Source organism: Ambystoma mexicanum, chromosome 3q (assembly GCF_040938575.1).
Source record: "Ambystoma mexicanum isolate Mex_15411 chromosome 3q, UKY_AmexF1_1, whole genome shotgun sequence".
Classification (NCBI taxonomy): domain Eukaryota; kingdom Metazoa; phylum Chordata; class Amphibia; order Caudata; family Ambystomatidae; genus Ambystoma; species Ambystoma mexicanum.
This window is the reverse complement of record NC_090926.1, coordinates 1,304,347,614-1,304,367,913: the sequence shown is the minus strand read 5'-3', so window position 1 is coordinate 1,304,367,913 and position 20,300 is coordinate 1,304,347,614. Positions and strand designations below refer to the sequence as shown.

At 46.5% G+C, this 20,300-nt stretch overlaps 1 protein-coding gene across 1 annotated transcript; it reads left to right on the top strand.

The window, feature by feature from the left end:
- The first annotated feature begins 17,832 nt into the window (after window positions 1-17,832).
- LOC138448118 (uncharacterized) lies at window positions 17,833-18,648 on the top strand. The gene has a single exon (XM_069604667.1). The coding sequence runs from the start codon at window positions 17,833-17,835 to the stop codon at window positions 18,646-18,648; it is 816 nt and encodes a 271-aa protein (XP_069460768.1).
- The last annotated feature ends 1,652 nt before the right edge of the window (window positions 18,649-20,300 follow it).

Sequence of the window (20,300 nt, the reverse complement as noted above, 5' to 3'; positions counted from 1 at the left end):
TACTTGCCTACCCTACCGATTTAGGCGGTAGGATACCGCTTTTTGAGCAGTCCTACCGCCTACCGAGTTTCGTGGCTGCACTACAGATTTTCAGGCCTGTCTGCCTGAGGCCCCAGAGAACTGGGGGCGTGACGGCCCATCTCAGAATTTGATTGATGAGAGAGGCGCTGGCGTGTGAAATCTGAGATGGGCGGCCGTCACGTGACTTGGTTGTGTGAGTGGCAGTGCCTGCAGTGTCAAGTGCCATCCTTCGGGCAGTCTGCCGGTCACAGTGCCTCAGCAAAATGTAAGTGTCAGTCACTGTCTGGACGACCGGACTCACGCTCTGTCAGGTAAGTTAGCTCTTGTTCTTGTGTGTCACAGCGCTGTGCTGCAGAAATCGTGTCCCCCACCCCCTGAAGTGTCTGAACCCCCATGCATGAACTTTCACGCCCATTGTGAAAGCATTTCTCTCGGAGCCGGCAATTAAGGGATTCGTTTAAATTGTGCCTCGCTGCGCCGGCAAAGCACTAGACAAAAGAAAGGGGGTTGCCCCCCTGAATACAAGCAGGAATGTGTTTTTAATTGGGCCGGGGCCTGCGCTCATTTAGCAGGGGTCTAGCGCGGTGGGATGCGGGAGTGAGAGGGGCTGCGAGGAGGTTAAGGCAGGGCAGTGGTAGGCGGGTCCCGAGGAAATGACTACCGCTCGTACCGCAAGCCCAGGTTTTTGTGTTGCCTCTGGTGTGAGATGAGCTTCTAGAGTTTTTTTTTTGGTTTCCACGCTTCCCCCGGCTTGGTGGGTTTGTCTCAGTGCCCCAAATGTCAGTGTAAAAATGGCCAGCAACCAACTGTGGCCGTGTGGCCGTGTGGAGGATTCTGCCCGGAGTGTATTAAGACACCAGGCGCAGAATCCTGCATTTTGTTCAACAGAGCCACAAGTGGGAGGGGGAGGTTCAAGAAGAATGCAGCATCGGAAGGCAATAGGAATCATGTCCCGGCCTATTATTTAAAGTGATTTACGCGTGATTGTTGATGTGCTGCAAGTCTTAAAACAGCTCGGAGATTAACTAAGAACAAAATTGAGGGAAACAGCAAAATACGACTAAACGTCACTTGATAAGCAGTGTGTTCCAGCTGGCTTAATCATGTGTAGTGTTTCATCTCCCTGTGTTTTCTGCCAAGTATGCGGCTTTCAGCTTCAGAAACCAAATGCAAACAGGGGATGTAAATCGTTTTTCAATAAATAACCGACATTAAGTGGACAGAACGGGTGGCAGCAAATGCCAAAACCTCAACAAATAAATAAATAAGTGGAGCCTGCTTGGCAATAATAGATGTTTTCGTAGCCACGGCCCGTTTCAGATGAGAGGGAGACATCATGTATGTGTGTACTTCATTAGACCATGTCACATGTATAGACATTGCTCCGGAGCCTCGCAGACACAATCAGCGTGGTCGTGGTAACGGAGTCTGGAAAATAGTGGCGTAGAAGAGACAGGCTGACAGGCGTACATACAGGCTCGCCCAAACAACGCATCATCCCAGCACTGAAAGAGCTGACCTCGTACTGTGGGGTTGGTTGCCGAACCAGTGATATGTTAGGGTTTTTTCCCTGTTTCCACTGTGCGATGCTCCCTACCGCGTCTCACATGCAGGCATACCTACCGGCTTCCCCCATGCTCACGCTCCAGAGTCCGCCCCCCCCCCCAGGGTCGAGGCAGGCATGACGCTCTTGTTCATCGGTCTTCACCCTGGCACCCGCCAGACCCAAAATGATATAAATTAGTTGTAAGTGTGTAGAGGTCTGTCAGAGTTTTATGATGTTTGAGCAAAGCAACAGGCCCAATATTACACTCAGGCAATTGCAAGCAGCAGAAGGCACCAAGCTGGCCGTAAAAACTTGACTTCTGGTCTTCAAGTACTGTAGGGAGCAAAATGGCATTTTTCTTGGGGCACCATACATCTTTGTGCCAGTCCGACAAAGCAACATTCTCAAAAGTACAAAAAAACTGATTGTATAAAAAGCTGCTCACACCTTGTATTTCAGATCTTTAAATATAAAAGGCTCAGCTTGTGTCCCTATTGCTTTTAAGGGCGCAAGGCAAAGTACACCTCTAAAGGCAGGGGCCCTACTAGGGATTGTGTCGAACAGTTCTGGTTTGGCCCAATCTATTCAATGTGTGTGACCGTGCAGTTAGGGCTGTACTGCCCCTCTTGGGGAGGGACCACGCCTGATTTGAACATGAACTTTCACTTTTTGTAATGGCATGGCAGTCTGAAAAAGGATGGTCTGGAGGGTTGCCCAAAGTAACACTGAGGTTATGCCTCATTGAAAACCGTTCATTTCTCTGTTCAGTTTTGCACTGGTCCGAGAGGAAACCGGCCCGATTTCAGGAAATGGCATGGCATTTTTGGGCATGGATGAACAGTGAACACCTGCCTATGCAGACCTATCCTGTGTTTTTCTCTGAATACATATTTGAGCCGAGAGATATGACGAATTCAAATCTGGACACATCTTTAATCAGGCGTGAGTAAACGTGTGCCCATTATGGAACAATGTTGCGCTCTGAGCTGAATAAATATTTGATTGGGTCTGAGCGAAACGACACCCTCGCCCCCAACCTCACCCCTTTCGATCCTTTTTGGTAAAATAGCTCAGCGGGTTGAGCGCTCACTGATGAGATCTGAGCGTGATCTGCAGGTCGCAGGTTCGAATCCCGGCAAGGCCAACTCAGCCTTTCATCCTTCCGAGGTCGATAAATGAGTACCAATTTCGGTTGGGTGATATTGTATGTAAATATATGCTCTGTAAAGCGCTTTGGATTAAGGCGCTATATAAATAACACACCATTATCATTATCATTACTCTAAGCCTTGCTTGCCTCTCGAGAAAGGCTAATATTGCATCTTTCTGGAAATTGACAAAATGTGCTGGGGGACACCACCCTCCCTTCCCGGGTGGGGGAAGGTGAATTGTCAGTGGTGGGGGTGCGATTGAGGGGGCTGAGTGTTACGAAGTTCGTTGGTCGTGTAGAGTATAGACAACCCCTCTGTCCCCAAGAAACACCCTGACCGATTTAGTTATATGGTCAGTGTGAATATTAAGGCCACAGGTGGAAGTCCGGAAAACCAGGACGCGGGAACAGGCGGAAGAACCCGTTGAGCGCTGCAAAACAAGATACAGTGGTTAGGCAAAGAAACAGGGCCCCAATGCCTCTATGTGCATAAACCCCCAGACTACCAGAATACCTGTGTGAACTTGGCGTGGGTCTCCTAGCTTGGACTGGAAGCGTGCTGTAGGGTAGAACAGGCAACCACCTTTTTGTAGGACCGAGGTCCTAGCCAATGAAGTGTCAATACAAGAGCAATCCGTAGAGCAGGTATGGGTCGGTAACAGGCAAATCCAAAAGTACTTGAAGGGTTGAGCAAGAAGAATCCGTGGAGCAAGCGTGGGTCGGTAACAGGTAGGTCCAAAAGTACTTGAAGGGTTGGGCAAGAGGAATCCGTGGAGCAAGCGTGGGTCGGTAACAGGTAAGTCCAAAAGTACTTGAAGGGTTGGGCAAGAGGAATCCGTGGAGCAAGCCGAGGTCAGTATCAGAGTAAGTCCTTGAAACAACGAAAGAACGTCACGTGATCCAAAACGAAACAGTTGTGAAGCAACGCCTTCGGTTCACCGACTCCTTTTATCCTCGCACGTATAGTCACGTGTGATGTAAACCGAAAGGCGTTGCACTGCTGCTAGGTAACCAAAGTCACGTGATCCGTGAAGCGCCGGGAAGCGCCGGTCTCCGCAAAAGATGTGAATTCCTGAAGTGACGGAGCTTCCAGTTGATCTGCCACCGCCGTGAAGGGCGATAAACACCCGCTTCCCCAAACATGCCATGTCGTGCCCTGATGTTTGCAACGTGAGTGGGGGGCAAGATGCACGAGTGTCGGGGAGTGCGGGAATGGGTAGACAAGGAGGGGCGAGCGGGGAGGTGTGTCCGTGGTCTGGGAAGTGGTGTGACACTGAGCTAGGTGTCATATAATGTGCATAGCCTGAATATAGGATGCTGGCTGCTTTGCTTAAAAACTGCGTATTTTGACAACTAAAGAATGACCAACTCATCAAATTGTGCATTCCTTCTGAGCCTGCTCATTTGACGTCAGAACAGTCACCATGACAGTGAAATGTTTGCAAAGCATGAGGCATGGGACTCGCACATCTCATTGCTCGTGGTTCAGTCAGCAAGGGCTTGGTCAGTGCTATGTACTCACCTCATTGCCTTTTCACACCGGTTCCTCCACAGCAGGCCCTTGCTGACATAGAAGGATGTATAGCTGTTAAGTGGATATTTCGTGTTTCAGCTCCCTGCCAGGTGGCATCTCAAGGTAATCTTTGTCAATTAACCCCCTCCCCGCTTTATTTCTTTGTCTCCCTTGTAATGTATGCACCTGACAGATGCCTCTGACTGTTTTCCACTCAAAGGGGGTACCTGACCATTATGTTGACATGGATGCCCACACATCCTCAGCTGGGCCTGGGCAAGGGCAGTGAGTCTTTGTGGCAAACTGAAAGTTGCCTGTTTGTTTGTTTTTTGTGAGAAATAAAAATTCTGGCCAGTTAATAGCCTGGTGTTAACTCCATACAAGAATACAATTTAAACAGTTCATATCTGGACATCACACGCGCCATTGGTTGCATTTGAATGCTTTAGTGGCACTTAGTTAACCTGAGTGAAAAGTGATACAGAGTTTGTTAGAATAACTAAGGTTGAGGGATAAAGTCAACATATTTTAGACCATGAGACCAGAGAAATCTGAACAAGCCTTGAACGGCCTTCAAGGGGCACACAGAGACCCGTGCCCCTACATTCATGCCTGCTCTTGTGAGAGTACTCAGTATATATCATGTTAAAATATCATTACCTCCGTGTCCTTCTTCCTCGTCACAGTACTTCTTGAAGGTGGTCTGCCTGACTTCTAACACAACCCTGTCACAATTTATTTTCACAATTCCCTCTCTCCCTACCTCCTGAGCTGTGAGGGGCTATGGCTATGAAAACGTGGGTAAGGGTCCTATTGAAAGGCAGATCACTTTCAATAAGTACTCTGACAAGGAAGAGTTGGGCTATGAGTAATGAAGATTAACCATTCGTAATCAGAGCATTAGAGCATTGTCACAACTTATTTTCACAATTCCCTCTCTCCCTACCTCCTGAGCTGTGAGGGGCTATGACTATGAAAACGTGGGTAAGGGTCCTATTGAAAGGCAGATCACTTTCAATAAGTACTCTGACAAGGAAGAGTTGGGCTATGAGTAATGAAGATTAACCATTCGTAATCAGAGCATTAGAGCAGGATTTGCAATAAAAGACCCGGGTGCTAGAGATTACAAAGGAATTCTGGGCAAACACTTGCATATCTTGGAATTTGTACTTTGCTAAATGGTTTCAAGATATAGGGCCTCATTACACGGTAGGCGGTAACCATGGCACTATTAGCGCTATGGTTGCCGCTGGTATTTTACCGTGTCCGCCTTGGTGGATGGCAGAATTACCGCCCTACTCCAAGGTGAGCGGGGGCGGTAATTCCCCATTCACCAAGGCACTTCCCCATTCCCATTTTTGCCCCCATAGGGCTCAATGGGAATGGGGAAGGAGCTAATTACGGTACCGCAAATTACGGTACCGTAATTAGCACCAAGGTCCCTTAGCGGGCCCGTTCCTTAACGGCTGGTAAAACCAGCCGTTAAGGCCGGGTCCTGCAAAGGGACCTTGTAGTAAGGCGGTAAGGGTTTACCGGTACCGGTGCCCTTACCGGTACTGGTAAACCCTTACCGCCTACCGTGTAATGAGGCCCATATTCTTTTAACCAAGCTTAACCAGGCCTGTCAAATGCCTTTGTGCGATAACAGTCAAGACCTTTCACAGGCCCCCGGTAGTGTATCTGTAACGTGTGATATCTGACTGACTGTCTAAGAAACTGAGTGATATGTTATGTTAGACTCTAATGGACCTTTCACAGGGCGGTCCCAGTGCTAAATTGTCAGTGTGCAATGTCTCTACTTTCCCGCTGTTGTTGCTGAGTAAGCTCACCACATCTCCTTAGCTGGTGTGTTTTTTCCAGTTTAAGGCACAGTGGGTTCTTTCATGGTTTCGCTATCTCACTAACTTGTGAGAAGTAAATGTAAAATCTTCTGTCTTGCACTTTATTTTGCACCCTAATAGAAGCTTTCATGATGTTGCACCTCTTGAGATCCTTTGTCTTCGTACCCAATATTATAAAGTATCATTGTAGCTTTTATATCCATCAGAACTGGACTCAGGAGCTCTGCATGAAACCAGATTGTGACAGAGGGAGAAACCAGGCAAGATAGTTCAGAAATTATTTTTGACCATGTTAAAGCCAGCTCGGTGGGACAATGTATACAAGACATCACGGGAAGAGACATATCCATTTCTAATGCCTTCAAGACTGGGCACAAAGGAGGCTCTCTGCACAATATGTAGGTGTGATTTCTCCATAAGACACGGTGGCATGGCAGATTTGAAGAAACATATTGCCACTTCAAAACACAAGTCACGTGCCTCTGCAGTTAGTGGAACAAGTAGTATAATAGCTTCTATGCAAACATCATCACAACTCTCTCACAAAGTCATAAAAGCAGAAGTTTTTTTTCAAGGGCTAATTGTCAAGCGTAATTTGCCAAATAGTGTAAATGATGAATTTTCCAAGATGGCTGCTGTCATGTTTCCAGATAGCAAAATTGCTCGGTCATACACATGTGGCCGAACCAAAGGAAGTCATATCATCAATGCAATTGCTGCTGATGCCATGCAGGATTTAAAGGGGTTCCTTGCTGTCAATACAAAGTGGTATTCTCTTGCAACCGATGGAAGTTCAGATGAGGAGGATACGTTTTTTCCAGTGGTTATAAGTCATGAAGACCAAACATCTGGGCTAGTTGTACATTCTTTTCTGGACATGCCAGCTGTTAATGAAGCAACAGGTGCAAATATTTACATTGCTGTAAAAAGATCATTGGAAGAGAAGAATCTTAGTCTTGCACAGTGTGCCTCATTGTCTTGTGACAATGCTTCTGTTATGACTGGGAAAGGCAAGGGAGTGCTTGGGCATCTGAAAAAAGATAGGGCAGCTATGTATATGATGGGGTGCCCATGCCACCTTTCTCATCTAGCTGCAAAAAATGGAGCGAAGGCTCTCATTTGCTTCAATCTGGAAGAATTTGCTATTGACTTATTTTACCACTTTGAAAAAAGTGCAAAAAGAAAATCTAAATGGAGGGAATCCCTACATGATTTTTGTGATCAGGAAATTCGTAAGGTGCTCAAACATGTAAGTACAAGATGGCTGAGCCTCAGCAAATGTCTTGAAAGAACTCTAAAATTGTGGGATGGTTTGAAATCTTGCTTTCTTACAAACTACGAGGATGATGAGCCAAGTGAGGAGCCAGCAAGAAAACGGCAAAAAAATCTAAAAGGTGGAGACAGAGAACAACGACTAGTGAAAGTTTTCAAAGACCCTATACTGAAGTGCTATGTTCTGTTTCTCCATGCTATCATGCCCAATTTTGATAAGTTTAATGTCCTACTCCAGACAGAGGCTCCTATGATACATGTGCTGCTCCAGTCTCAGATCAAACCATATGAGTCAATTCTGTCATGCCTGGTAAAGCCAGAGATCATTGAGCAGCATAAGGATGACTTTTTAGAAGTTGCTTTTAATGACCCATGCAATCATCAAAGTGATTCTGATTTGTTCATTGGCTATGTGGGGCACGACAGGCGATAAGGCATTCTGATATCGAGGGGACACCTACAGTTGGAGCATTTAGGAAACAAGTGAGAGATTTTAATATTGAGGTGCTAACATACATCCATCTATGATCCAGTGGTAAGGAATGCCACATTTTTGTCTCCAAACATGCGGATGACCTCGTCATTTACAAGTATTGAGGAGTTGTGTAACGTTTTCCCTGATGTTGTTCCTGCAGAAGATATGCAGCAACTTTCTCGAGAATTCTTAGACTATCAGTCTACTACACTTCTGCCAACCTGGCAAGATGGAATTACAAGAATTGATCAGTTCTGGGAAGATCTTTCCAAATTGAGGGATCCTGCAGATAACTCACTTCGCTTCAAGGTGCTGTGTGTTCTGTCAAAGTACATTCTGTTAATACCTCACAGCAATGCATTCTGGGAAACTCTGTTCAACATGGTATGGAAAGTGACCACTGATATGAGGAGTCAGCTGGGACGGAGTCAAGAAGGCCATGCTTCTGACAGTGTATATGCAGCCCATACAGGTATTAGGAATACACTCTGTGGCATTTTATCAGCAAAGGTCAATGTGCTTAGCAATACTGACCATCACAAGTGGAAGCCATCTGACAAGTTAATCAAGAAAGCAAAATCGTCTACATACCAGACATGATTGGCTAGGAGGGAGAGCAGTGGCCCTACAGCAAGTACAAGTTCAGGACCATCAGTCTAATTTTTAGAGAGACATTCAAGAAAAGAGTCCCAAACGGAGAAGCAATATGTCACACATTATAAGAAAGTAAACAGTGTACTAAATATGCTAGAACAAACAGGTTTCACCATGTTTACAATTCCCACTTTGCACGGTCAGTATGTGCTCTGCTCTAATACACAATCAGTATTACATGTTGTTTTATCTTATTTTGGGCCTAATTCTCTGTTGCTTATTTATTTAACTATAAAGTTAGGTTTTCTAACACCACTTCTACTCACCTTTTGTTAAAAATGTCGGCTTTGTTAGGCCTCTGCAAAAGATAATCTCATTGAACCCATGGTACAGTTTGTTGTTAGCTACTGACTGTTAGTAACAATTTAGCTACTGACTCACTGAGAATATTATCACTTTATTTATTTTGCTTGTTTTTACTTAACAGAGATGTTGTTTGTTTTAAGAAAAAAAAATATATATATATATTTTTTTTTGTTTTGTTTTTATAATCTAAAAGATTTTTTAACAAAGATTTCAAGGTGATTGCGCTTAAAAGTTCCAGAGCGTCAGGGGCGTCTAGAGACAAAAAAGTGAAGTGTCCTGCGTATTTGGTGGTCTTGTTGGTGGGACTTGTCGTGAAGCCTGCAGCGGAAGGAGCACGTTGAAAATGTAGGTCATAATGTTTATTGTTGCGAGCTGCCATGACTGTTTGTCGCCGTCTATCAGTTTGTTCCAGCACGATTCTTCATCTTGCAGGGTAAAGTTTGTGAAAATGTCTTTCAGGTAAGTGCGGCGGATGTCCGTCGTTGTAGGGCAAGTCAGAAGAAGGTGACGTATAGTTTCCTTTGCCGTGGTGGATTTACAGAGCCGGCAGCTGCTGGTAGAGGATAAGTGTCTGATCGCTAAAATTTCATTTGTTTCCAAAAGGTTAAGTTGAATTCTTAGATAATAATTTCTCGCAGACCTATTTGGAAATAATTTCAGGTATGGTTGGACAGAGTCAAGTTTCTTGCAAAAAGCTGGGAGGTGGTTGGTGAGTTTATATCGGGTAGCGGAATCGATGGTGGTAATATTAAAATGTTTTATTCCTAAAGAAGTAGTACACGTCCTAATCTAATAAAGTGTTAACCAGGTTTCATTAACTTCTAAAAATCCCAAATTATTGGAGAATGTATACATCATTGTTATGGGTCTGTTTGAAGGGGAAAACCTGTGTTAATGAGGAAGAAGCTGGTCACAGTGTGCACAGCTCACATATTTGGTACATTCATTTCTAATGATGGGTTAGAGGATCTGGATAGGCCACACCAGGCAGTCGTTTCCTGTGAGCTCTTCAAACCCATGTCACTTGAGGTCATTTTCTGTGAGGTCACAAGGTCAAAGTTCACGTCACATTTCCTGTGATGTCATGTCCAATCATTTCATTGGGTCAAATTGATGTGACATCAGTTCCTGTGATGTCAGCATTCAGGCTAATTACTATTTTTGAACCTTTAAGATTCCTACAGATTTTTGGTCACAGAATGTTGGCGTGTATGTGGTGATAGTGCGCGCCTTCAAGGAGCTCAAGGAGCTCAAGCTCATTCTTGGAGATCAATCTGGACAGGACGTACTGGAGTGTACCAACCAATGAGAAATGCGATATGATTGAAACTGATCCAGATGTAATCGCGGAGATCATTTTCAAATCCTCCAACTCAAGATCTCCGGGCCCGGATGGTCTGAGCAACATCGCTTTTTTTTTTAATTTATTTTAAAGTGCTTTTGGTTAATTAAAACCTTATACACTACAAAAAATTTTACATTAACCATACCTAGTTACATATTTCACATGGAAAAACATTAGCCAACACATTTAATGATAAATTCTAAAACACATTTACAAAATACATCCCATTACACGCTTCCAAATATAAAAGGCTGCCCCAATAAAAACCTTAATTTCTCCGTCATAAATAACTGACCAAAATTGGTCTGATTCAATTCTTTGCATGTCCCCTACTAAATTTGAGTACCCTTTAGTGTAGTATTCTTTTAAGTTTGGGCAGAAAGTTAAAATATGTCTTACTGTCTCCACCTCGATATTACAGTATCTACACAATCTTTCTGCACGCGGAATTTTTGTTCTTGCCCCGATAATTTCATTACACGGGAGAATGTTCAGCCGTAATTGAAGTATAAATCTTCTCATAGCTTTATTTCCCGTGTTAAGCAGATACTGTCTTGGTGTAGCAGGCTTGAGGCCTTGGAGAGCATAAAAGGAATATCTAGACTTTTTGTATAAATAGGACTGGTTTTCGCATAAATCCCAGATAAAGGCCTTGTCTTTAAGGCTTTTCTTAATGTACATAATGTTATTTTTTCCCATATGTACATTATATCCTAGGACTTCAAGAAATGTTAGTACTATTTTTTGTAAACTTAAAAAATAAGGATTCTTAAATCTGCCTTCACTTTTATTTCTACCTATAAGGTTGAGCATGTTACCTTCATCCCCATCCCCCAGTATTATTCTTAAATAGAGTTTGCAACATTCTATTTTCCATAGGGTCGAGAGGGATATTAGCCCCAATTCGCATCTTATCGCTTGTATTGGTACCGAATTTGGGAGTCCTAGAGCTGGTCTCCAAATCTTCCCTTCAAGTAGATGCAGCTTACTCAAATATTTGCTTTCTATAGTTTCCAATGCATACAAAATTCCAGGAATAATACAGCTTTTATATATCTCAAGAAGACCTTCGACCGAGTGACCTCCTTTACTGGTGATATATTTTCTTATAACTTTCCATTTCTTTACTATTTTTAAACTTACCGCCTCTTGGAAAAAATGTATGCAGGGATTGCTCAGAATAGGCTTCCCCAAATAAGGGTAGGCCTCCACTACCTCTAGTTTTATCGAGTTTATCTGCCACCTAGTAATAAGCAACATCACTTTAAAACAAGACATAGACCAATGAGCGATTTTCTTGTCAATAATGTTCAAATACATAATCAAATCTACGAAGATCCCAATCACTTGGAGGGAATCAAACATCATCCCAATCCACAAGAAGGGAGCAAGAGCAGACCCTGTTAACTACCGCCCGATTACCTTGCTAGATGTCCCTGGAAAAATCTTTGCCCCCCTAATACTGAAGTCTTTGAGAGGATGGGCCATCACCTCGGGACACATCGACATCTGGCAGTCCGGCTTTGAAAAAAGTATGGGCACAAGTATCAACATCTTCCTAATAAATTTGTTAAAAGCCTGTATTGGAAACAGTAGTGACAAGAAATTGTACATCGTATTTATAGACCTAACGCAGGTATTCGACCTAGTGAGCCGCCCGTTACTTTGGTCTAAACTACATCAGTGGAGTTGCCTGCACTCGCTGTTGGCCCCAATCAAAGATCTGCACAGCGAGACATCATAAGATCGAATGCAGCGGGGCTACTAACCAAAGCAGTTGCAACAAATAAGGGTCTGAAGCAGGGGTGCACTTTGGCCCCAGACCTGTTCAAACTCTTCATCTCGGACGTGGACTCTGCATTTAATGAAATGATTTGTTTTCCTCCTAGAATAGCCACCATGGACATAGGGAGATTGCTATACGCTGATGATGTGGTGCTCATTGACCAAACCCCGGTTGGGTTACAGAGACAATTGGTTGCCTTACAGTCATACATCGAAAAAAACGGGTTAGTCATCAACCCAAAAAAAATCATTTGTCCTTCCATTAGGACACCGGCAACGAAAATGAAAACACTACGCTTACAAAGATCCCAGTGGTGGCCTCTATTACCTACCAGTACCATCGAAACACCAAGACAGGAGAGCCTTGTAAGGAAAGCACAGACTCTGGTAGGCCAAGCGAAGATCTTACTCAAGAAATACGGTGGTTATTCGATGCTTCCACTGATCAGATTTTACCGCTGGAGTGGAAGGTTACCTCAACTTCAACCCAGGGAATTGGGCAAAAATAGAAGGTGCCTTTTGGAAAAGGGCATTGAACATCCCCACAAGTACCCCAAAACAGGCAGTGAGGATGGAACTTGGTCTCACCTCACTAAGGGCAATAGCTGAATGGAAAACATTGGGCCTCATTACACAGTAGGCGGTAACCATGGCGCTGTTAGCGCCATGGTTGCCGCTGGTATTTTTCCGTGTCCGCCTTGGTGGATGGCGGAATTACCGCCCTACTCCAAGGTGAGCGGGGGCGGTAATTCCCCATTCGCCAAGGCCCTTCCTCATTCCCATTTTTGCCCCCATGGGGGAAGGCGCTACTTACGATTCCGTTTGAACTTGTTTCAGAACAAGGTGACAAAAAAACTGGGGCAAATTAGATGGCAATTCACTAATCTGTCGACTGTGCAAGGCTGAAGATTCACAGGAATCTAGTGAACATCAAGTAATGGACTGCAAAGCCTTGGATCAACAAAGAAGAGAATTAATGCTGGAGGTGATCACCAAATATGGCCAGAGAACTAGAGATGTTTGGTGGAAAATCTTGCTAGCAGGAGAGAAGACATCAATAACTTTGACTTTGGTTAGATGTTTAATAGTGATGAAAAAGAAACTCAAAGAGTAATGGCAGAATCAGGAAAGCAGCCTATGCTTACAGCCTTGGTCTGTACATGGTGTATGAAGTAACACGACTCACCTCTCTTCTGACACATTTATTCTTTTTCTTTTTTACTTTTCTTGACTTGATACATGTTCTTTTCTGCTTTTGTCATGGAGACCATGGTGGTCAAAGGTTGTCCAAAAATGTATAACCAATATGAACCACCTTAAATAAAAAAAAATTAAAAAAGAAGAAAGAAGCAAGAAATGGCACAAAGAGTGGATAGATTTTAGGAATGAGCAAAGAAGGAATAGAGTCAGTGGGGGCGGCAGTTGGGGGGACTTTGGCCAACAGAACAGCCACATCTGAGTCAGAAATAGAAGCAAAGTTAGAAATAGTATGAGGAGTTCCCCCTTCGCCTGATTGGATGTTGGGTGGAAGGACCACCTATGGCACTGGGGTTTTTTCTCTGCCTGATTGCTTGTTGGTACACCCTAGGGGTGGGCCCTGACTGAATGGAGAGAGGAGTCAAATCACATTCTGTGTTGTGGGTGTCTGGTTTTCGTTGTGTGTCACAATGCCCGTGGTCCTGCCTGAAACTGAGTGAATGCAGTGAATGATCTGAAAGGCGGGGAGTTTCCCCCAATACACATCCACTGTTGTGAGTGTCTGATTTTGGGTGAATTACCTGAATGCCTGTGAGCCTGATTGGTGACTGCATGAATGCACTTGTGTGTGATTGGCTGACTGAGCCTAGCTCAGCTGAGTAAATGGGGGAATTTGTGTAAAACTGGAGATCCCTCACTTACCTCTGTGTCAGAAGCTAAGTCAGAAGCCAGAGTAAACCTAGAGTATTCTTGAAGGTTGTATCCTGAATCCAGCTCGAGGAAGAAGTCTGCAGCTGCAACTCTTCAACAAATCTAAAGACTGTTTTGCTGATTCAAGGACTGAACCAGAGAGGACCTGAACAGGTGACCTCTTCCTGTAGCTACGAGGCGATAACGTGCAAATGCTTTTCTTCACCCGAACTGTCCTGGGAGCCAGTCCTGTGTGTCTGCTCCTGCAGAGTTATCTTCGTGGGTCCAGAAGAAGAGTGTCTGGACATTCTGAGCCCAGCAAGTCCACCAGCGTCATCCAGGGTAAAGAAGCTGTTCGTAACTGCTGGAAAGTCAGACTTCTGTGTATTGCCTGGAAGAAGGGGTTTTCTGGCATAGTGCTGCTAGTCGAGATCTTGCCAAGTTCCAACCATCCAAAGATGCAGCCACGGCACCTGTCCACCTTTTCATGCCAGAGGAGGTTCAGTGTTGCTGCCTGCAGAGAAGTGCCTGTCGGTGGCTTGCCCTCCACCAAACAATGAGGAACAATTCCCAAGGGTCCAAACCTGGGGGTGCAGTCCAGTGCTTGAGTCCACGTCACCAGAAGCATTCCTTGTGTCCATGCTGTGGCTGCAGCAGCAAAGAATCCAACAGCAGCAAACTGTGAATCAACGAAACCTGACACAGAACTCTGCCACTGCACCCATCGTCACCAAAGGTCATCGACGAAAACCAAAGGACTCTTCTTCATCATCCAAGCCGTGTTGGAGTCCAGAGAGCATTTCAGATTTCTGACACTGCTTGGTTCCCTTCTCCTGCTCGATCCCGATGACCCAGTAGCTTCTTCTTCCGGAGTGTGGCAGGAGAGCGTTGCTTGTGTGAAGCTGCTGTCTTTCTCAGGGACTACAGTATTTTGTTTGTTTCCATTGCTGATGGGAGGAGCAACCCCTTCATAACACCCTGCCATACGCGGAGCGTCGCAGAGTGTGGCAGGAGTGTGTTGCTTGTGTTCCTTGTGGGTCGTGTGGATGTGGACCATGGACAAAAGATCAGGCAGACCCCTGACGCGTGCTCAGGTGAAACGAGGTAAAGGTGCAGTGTCCCACGTACATCAGTCCACCGTGAGAAAAACCGTGGTCAGGAAGCGACCAGACAATGGAAATAAGTGATGGGGTTGATCCAAGTTGTAGCCCTGACCGCGAGTGATGAGACCGCATCCCACCCAATTCCGTGTCCCATCATGTGTTCCTTCCCCCTCCCACAAAATGGAGTCTGTTCGTTTGCTCCCCAAATGTCAGCACCCTGTGCATCAGCAGCAACAGTGTGGAGTACAGGGGTAGCCCCATTGGAACTATAGGCAGTAATTCCCAAGGATGTGTCCCCACAAAAGCCGGACTGCATTCCAGCGAGGATCACAGACAAGTGGTTCGAATTGTCCGTTGCGGAGCAAACTGTATGCTTTGACAGCTTTGGGGGTGAGAGCTGGGTCCTAGTTGATAACCCAGACAGACTATATCAGAAGCCGCAGCCGGGTGAAATCGGAGCCTAAAACAACACTGAGCCTACAGAGGGTGACCTTTGCAGTAAACTGCAGTTATCGCGTGAAGTAAACCCCACCCCGTTTCCAAAGAGAACCCTGACTATCCAGCCACTGAAAAGGATGGCTTGGAGAATTGTTGAAAGGAGCAGCAAATCGACCAAAGAAACAAACGCAGCCCGAAGTAACAAGCTCTAACCTTCAAAAGAGCATTGACAGTGAGCTTGCACGAACATTTGAAGAGCATTGACAGTGAGTTTGCACGAACATTTGAAGAGCATTGACAGTGAGCTTGCACGAACATTTGAAGAGCATTGACAGTGAGCTTGCACGAACATTTGAAGAGCATTGACAGTGAGCTTGCACGAACATTTGAAGAGCATTGACAGTGAGCTTGCACGAACATTTGAAGAGAATTGACAGTGAGCTTGCACGAACATTTGAAGAGCATTGACAGTGAGCTTGCACGAACATTTGAAGAGCATTGACAGTGAGCTTGCACGAACATTTCAAGAGCATTGACAGTGAGCTTGCACAAACATTTCAAGAGCCTGACAGTGAGCTTGCACGAACATTTCAAGAGCATTGACAGTGAGCTTGCACGAACATTTGAAGAGCATTGACAGTGAGCGTGCACGAACATTTGAAGAGTATTGACAGTGAGCTTGCACGAACATTTGAAAAGCATTGACTGTGAGCTTGCACGAACATTTGAAGAGCATTGACTGTGAGCTTGCACGAACATTTGAAGAGTCTGACAGTGAGCTTGCACGAACATTTGAAGAGCATTGACAGTGAGCTTGCACGAACATTTGAAGAGTCTGACAGTGAGCTTGCACGAACATTTGAAGAGCATTGACAGTGAGCTTGCACGAACATTTGAAGAGCATTGACAGTGAGCTTGCACGAACATTTGAAGAGTCTGACAGTGAGCTTGCACAAACATTTGAAGAGCATTGACAGTGAGCTTGCACGAACATTTGAAGAGCATTGACAGTGAGCTTGCACGAACATTTGAAGAGCATTGACAGTGAGCTTGCACGAACATTTGAAGAGCATTGACAGTGAGCTTGCACGAACATTTGAAGAGTCTGACAGTGAGCTTGCACGAACATTTCAAGAGCATTGACAGTGAGCTTCCACGAACATTTGAAGAGCATTGACAGTGAGCTTGCACAAACATTTGAAGAGAATTGACAGTGAGCTTGCACGAACATTTGAAGAGTCTGACAGTGAGCTTGCACAAACATTTGAAGAGTCTGACAGTGAGCTTGCACAAACATTTGAAGAGCATTGACAGTGAGCTTGCACGAACATTTGTAGAGCATTGACAGTGTTTGCACAAACATTTGAAGAGCATTGACAGTGAGCTTGCACGAACATTTGAAGAGTCTGACAGTGAGCTTGCAGAAACATTTGAAGAGCATTGACAGTGAGCTTGCACGAACATTTGAAGAGCATTGACAGTGAGATTGCACGAACATTTGAAGAGAATTGGCAGTGAGCTTGCACGAACATTTGAAGAGCATTGGCAGTGAGCTTGCACGAACATTTGAAGAGTCTGACAGTGAGCTTGCACGAACATTTGAAGAGCATTGGCAGTGAGCTTGCATGAACATTTGAAGAGCATTGACAGTGAGCTTGCACGAACATTTGAAGAGCATTGACAGTGAGCTTGCACGAACATTTGAAGAGCATTGGCAGTGAGCTTGCACGAACATTTGAAGAGCATTGGCAGTGAGCTTGCACGAACAGTTGAAGAGTCTGACAGTGAGCTTGCACGAACATTTGAAGAGCATTGACAGTGAGCTTGCACGAACATTTGAAGAGCATTGACAGTGAGCTTGCACGAACATTTGAAGAGTCTGACAGTGAGCTTGCACGAACATTTGAAGAGCATTGACAGTGAGCGTGCACGAACATTCGAAGAGCATTGACAGTGAGCTTGCACGAACATTTGAAGAGCATTGGCAGTGAGCTTGCACGAACATTTGAAGAGCATTGGCAGTGAGCTTGCACGAACATTTGAAGAGTCTGACAGTGAGCTTGCACGAACATTTGAAAGTCTGACAGTGAGCTTGCACGAACATTTGAAGAGCATTGGCAGTGAGCTTGCACGAACATTTGAAGAGCATTGGCAGTGAGCTTGCACGAACATTTGAAGAGCATTGGCAGTGAGCTTGCACGAACATTTGAAGAGCATTGGCAGTGAGCTTGCACGAACATTTGAAGAGCATTGGCAGTGAGCTTGCACAGCAGAGAGTCGGTGGCTTACGGATTGACTCGCAGGACAGCCCAAGTAGCAGAGATGTCACTATAGAAAGAACAAACAGCCAATTGGCCGTGATCCCTGATGCGTCAACGCGGAGCAAGTCAAGCGTCTTGCCTTCCAGAGGACGGTGGTGCTTGGAGGCCGCCCTGAGCAACCCCGAGGGTCCAACTGTGTCTGGGAGGGCGACATGGAACACTCTCACCTGGGCAGATGCAGGTGCTGAAGAAATGTAGGAGGCCACCAGCGGAGCCCCCGGCCACCAGCGGAGCCCCCGGCCACCAGCAGAGCCCCCGGCCACCAGCAGAGCCCCCAGCCACCAGCGGAGCCCCCGGCCACCAGCGGAGCCCCCGGCCACCAGCGGAGCCCCCGGCCACCAGCAGAGCCCTCGGCCACCAGCGGAGCCCCCGGCCACCAGCGGAGCCCCCGGCCACCAGCAGAGCCCCCGGCCACCAGCAGAGCCCCCGGCCACCAGCGGAGCCCCCGGCCACCAGCGGAGCCCCCGGCCACCAGCGGAGCCCCCGGCCACCAGCGGAGCCCTCGGCCACCAGCGGAGCCCCCGGCCACCAGCGGAGCCCCCGGCCACCAGCGGAGCCCCCGGCCACCAGCGGAGCCCCCGGCCACCAGCAGAGCCCCCGGCCACCAGCGGACCAGCAGAGCCCCCGGCCACCAGCGGAGCCCCCGGCCACCAGCGGAGCCCCCGGCCACCAGCGGAGCCCCCGGCCACCAGCAGAGCCCTCGGCCACCAGCGGAGCCCCCGGCCACCAGCGGAGCCCCCGGCCACCAGCAGAGCCCCCGGCCACCAGCAGAGCCCCCGGCCACCAGCGGAGCCCCCGGCCACCAGCAGAGCCCCCGGCCACCAGCGGAGCCCCCGGCCACCAGCGGAGCCCCCGGCCACCAGCAGAGCCCCCGGCCACCAGCGGAGCCCCCGGCCACCAGCAGAGCCCCCGGCCACCAGCGGAGCCCCCGGCCACCAGCAGAGCCCTAACACAAATCGATGGAATTCAAACGCAATTGCGGATCAAGTGATCAGAGATCTTGTGCTTTTAAATGCTAAGATAGCCCTGACGACGATAACGGTCAAAACAATGAAAAACGATGCCCCCAAAAACCGGAAGGAAAAGCGAGTGAACATGGCAGGAGACAGGACCCGAGCCCAAGCAACAGAGAAGATGGGAGCTGGGCCTAAAGGAAAGAAGCAAAGGTGACGCTTAGACAGATAGTGCTGGCCACATGGAACCCCAGAGGCTTTCCACATTTAGTGAAAACTCCTACAAAAGAGCTAAGGTCCTTCGATATAATATGTCTCCCAGAGACATGCAGGTCTAAATGCTTCTGCATTAATGGATCCTGCAGTCCAACAAAGTAATCCTAGGCCAATGTCCGGACAAGTTCTTGGTGACCCAGAACAGCGGGTCTAGTCTAAAATGATGCTTCAATCGCTCACCATACATTCAGTGTGCGATTCTAGCGGCCACTGTCAAAGACACGACATGTAATACATTGACAGAGAAAAGGGACTGCCAGAAACTGTTTCTGAAAAGGTGATAAGTACTGGATGGATATCAGACACCATTAAGGTAGTTAGTACTGTGATAGGATTGAGGGTTTCGATGTATGAGGCTGAGAGCTGTAGTTCACCATCAGATCTATTTTTTTAACTGAATTTATAAAATCCCACAATGATTCAGAGGGTATTTTTCACTTGTTCAATGTCTTTGAAGTTATTTAAACAGTACATTTTACATCAGCGAGTCGAGTGATGGTGACATGCTGTGGCACACGGTGGCATGTGTCACATGTCCTGTTCGGCTCCTACCCGTTCTCGCTCCCGCTGGGAGAGCACACGATAATGGGCTGGGGAGCGTGGTGCTGGCAGGCATCTGCAGCCCCGTTACGTGGTCATCTCCTGCCTGAGGGGAGAAAAAGATGGGGCGTAGCTCCACCAAGTTAACTTGATCAACTCCCACCCAGGGAAAAAAAGCGTCCGACCCCGACTGACATAGTTATATAAATAACATCTATCACTTGATTCAAGAAGAGTCCTAAATGTCATGCCAAAGGTGGAGAGAATCAGAAGCGAACTTTCAAGTGCTCCATCGCAGTCACACTCAGTTAAAGTGCTCCATCGCAGTCACACTCAGTTAAAGTGCTCCATTGCAGTCACACTCAGTTAAAGTGCTCCATCACAGTCACACTCAGTTAAAGTGCTCCATTGCAGTCACACTCAGTTAAAGTGCTCCATTGCAGTCACACTCAGTTAAAGTGCTCCATCACAGTCACACTCAGTTAAAGTGCTCCATCGCAGTCACACTCAGTTAAAGTGCTCCATCGCAGTCGCACTTAGTTAAAGTGCTCCATCGCAGTCACACTCAGTTAAAGTGCTCCATCGCAGTCACACTTAGTTAAAGTGCTCCATCACAGTCACACTCATCGCAGTCACACTCAGTTAAAGTGCTCCATCACAGTCACACTCAGTTAAAGTGCTCCATCACAGTCACACTCAGTTAAAGTGCTCCATCGCAGTCACACTCAGTTAAAGTGCTCCATCGCAGTCGCACTTAGTTAAAGTGCTCCATCGCAGTCACACTCAGTTAAAGTGCTCCATCGCAGTCACACTTAGTTAAAGTGCTCCATCACAGTCACACTCATCGCAGTCACACTCAGTTAAAGTGCTCCAT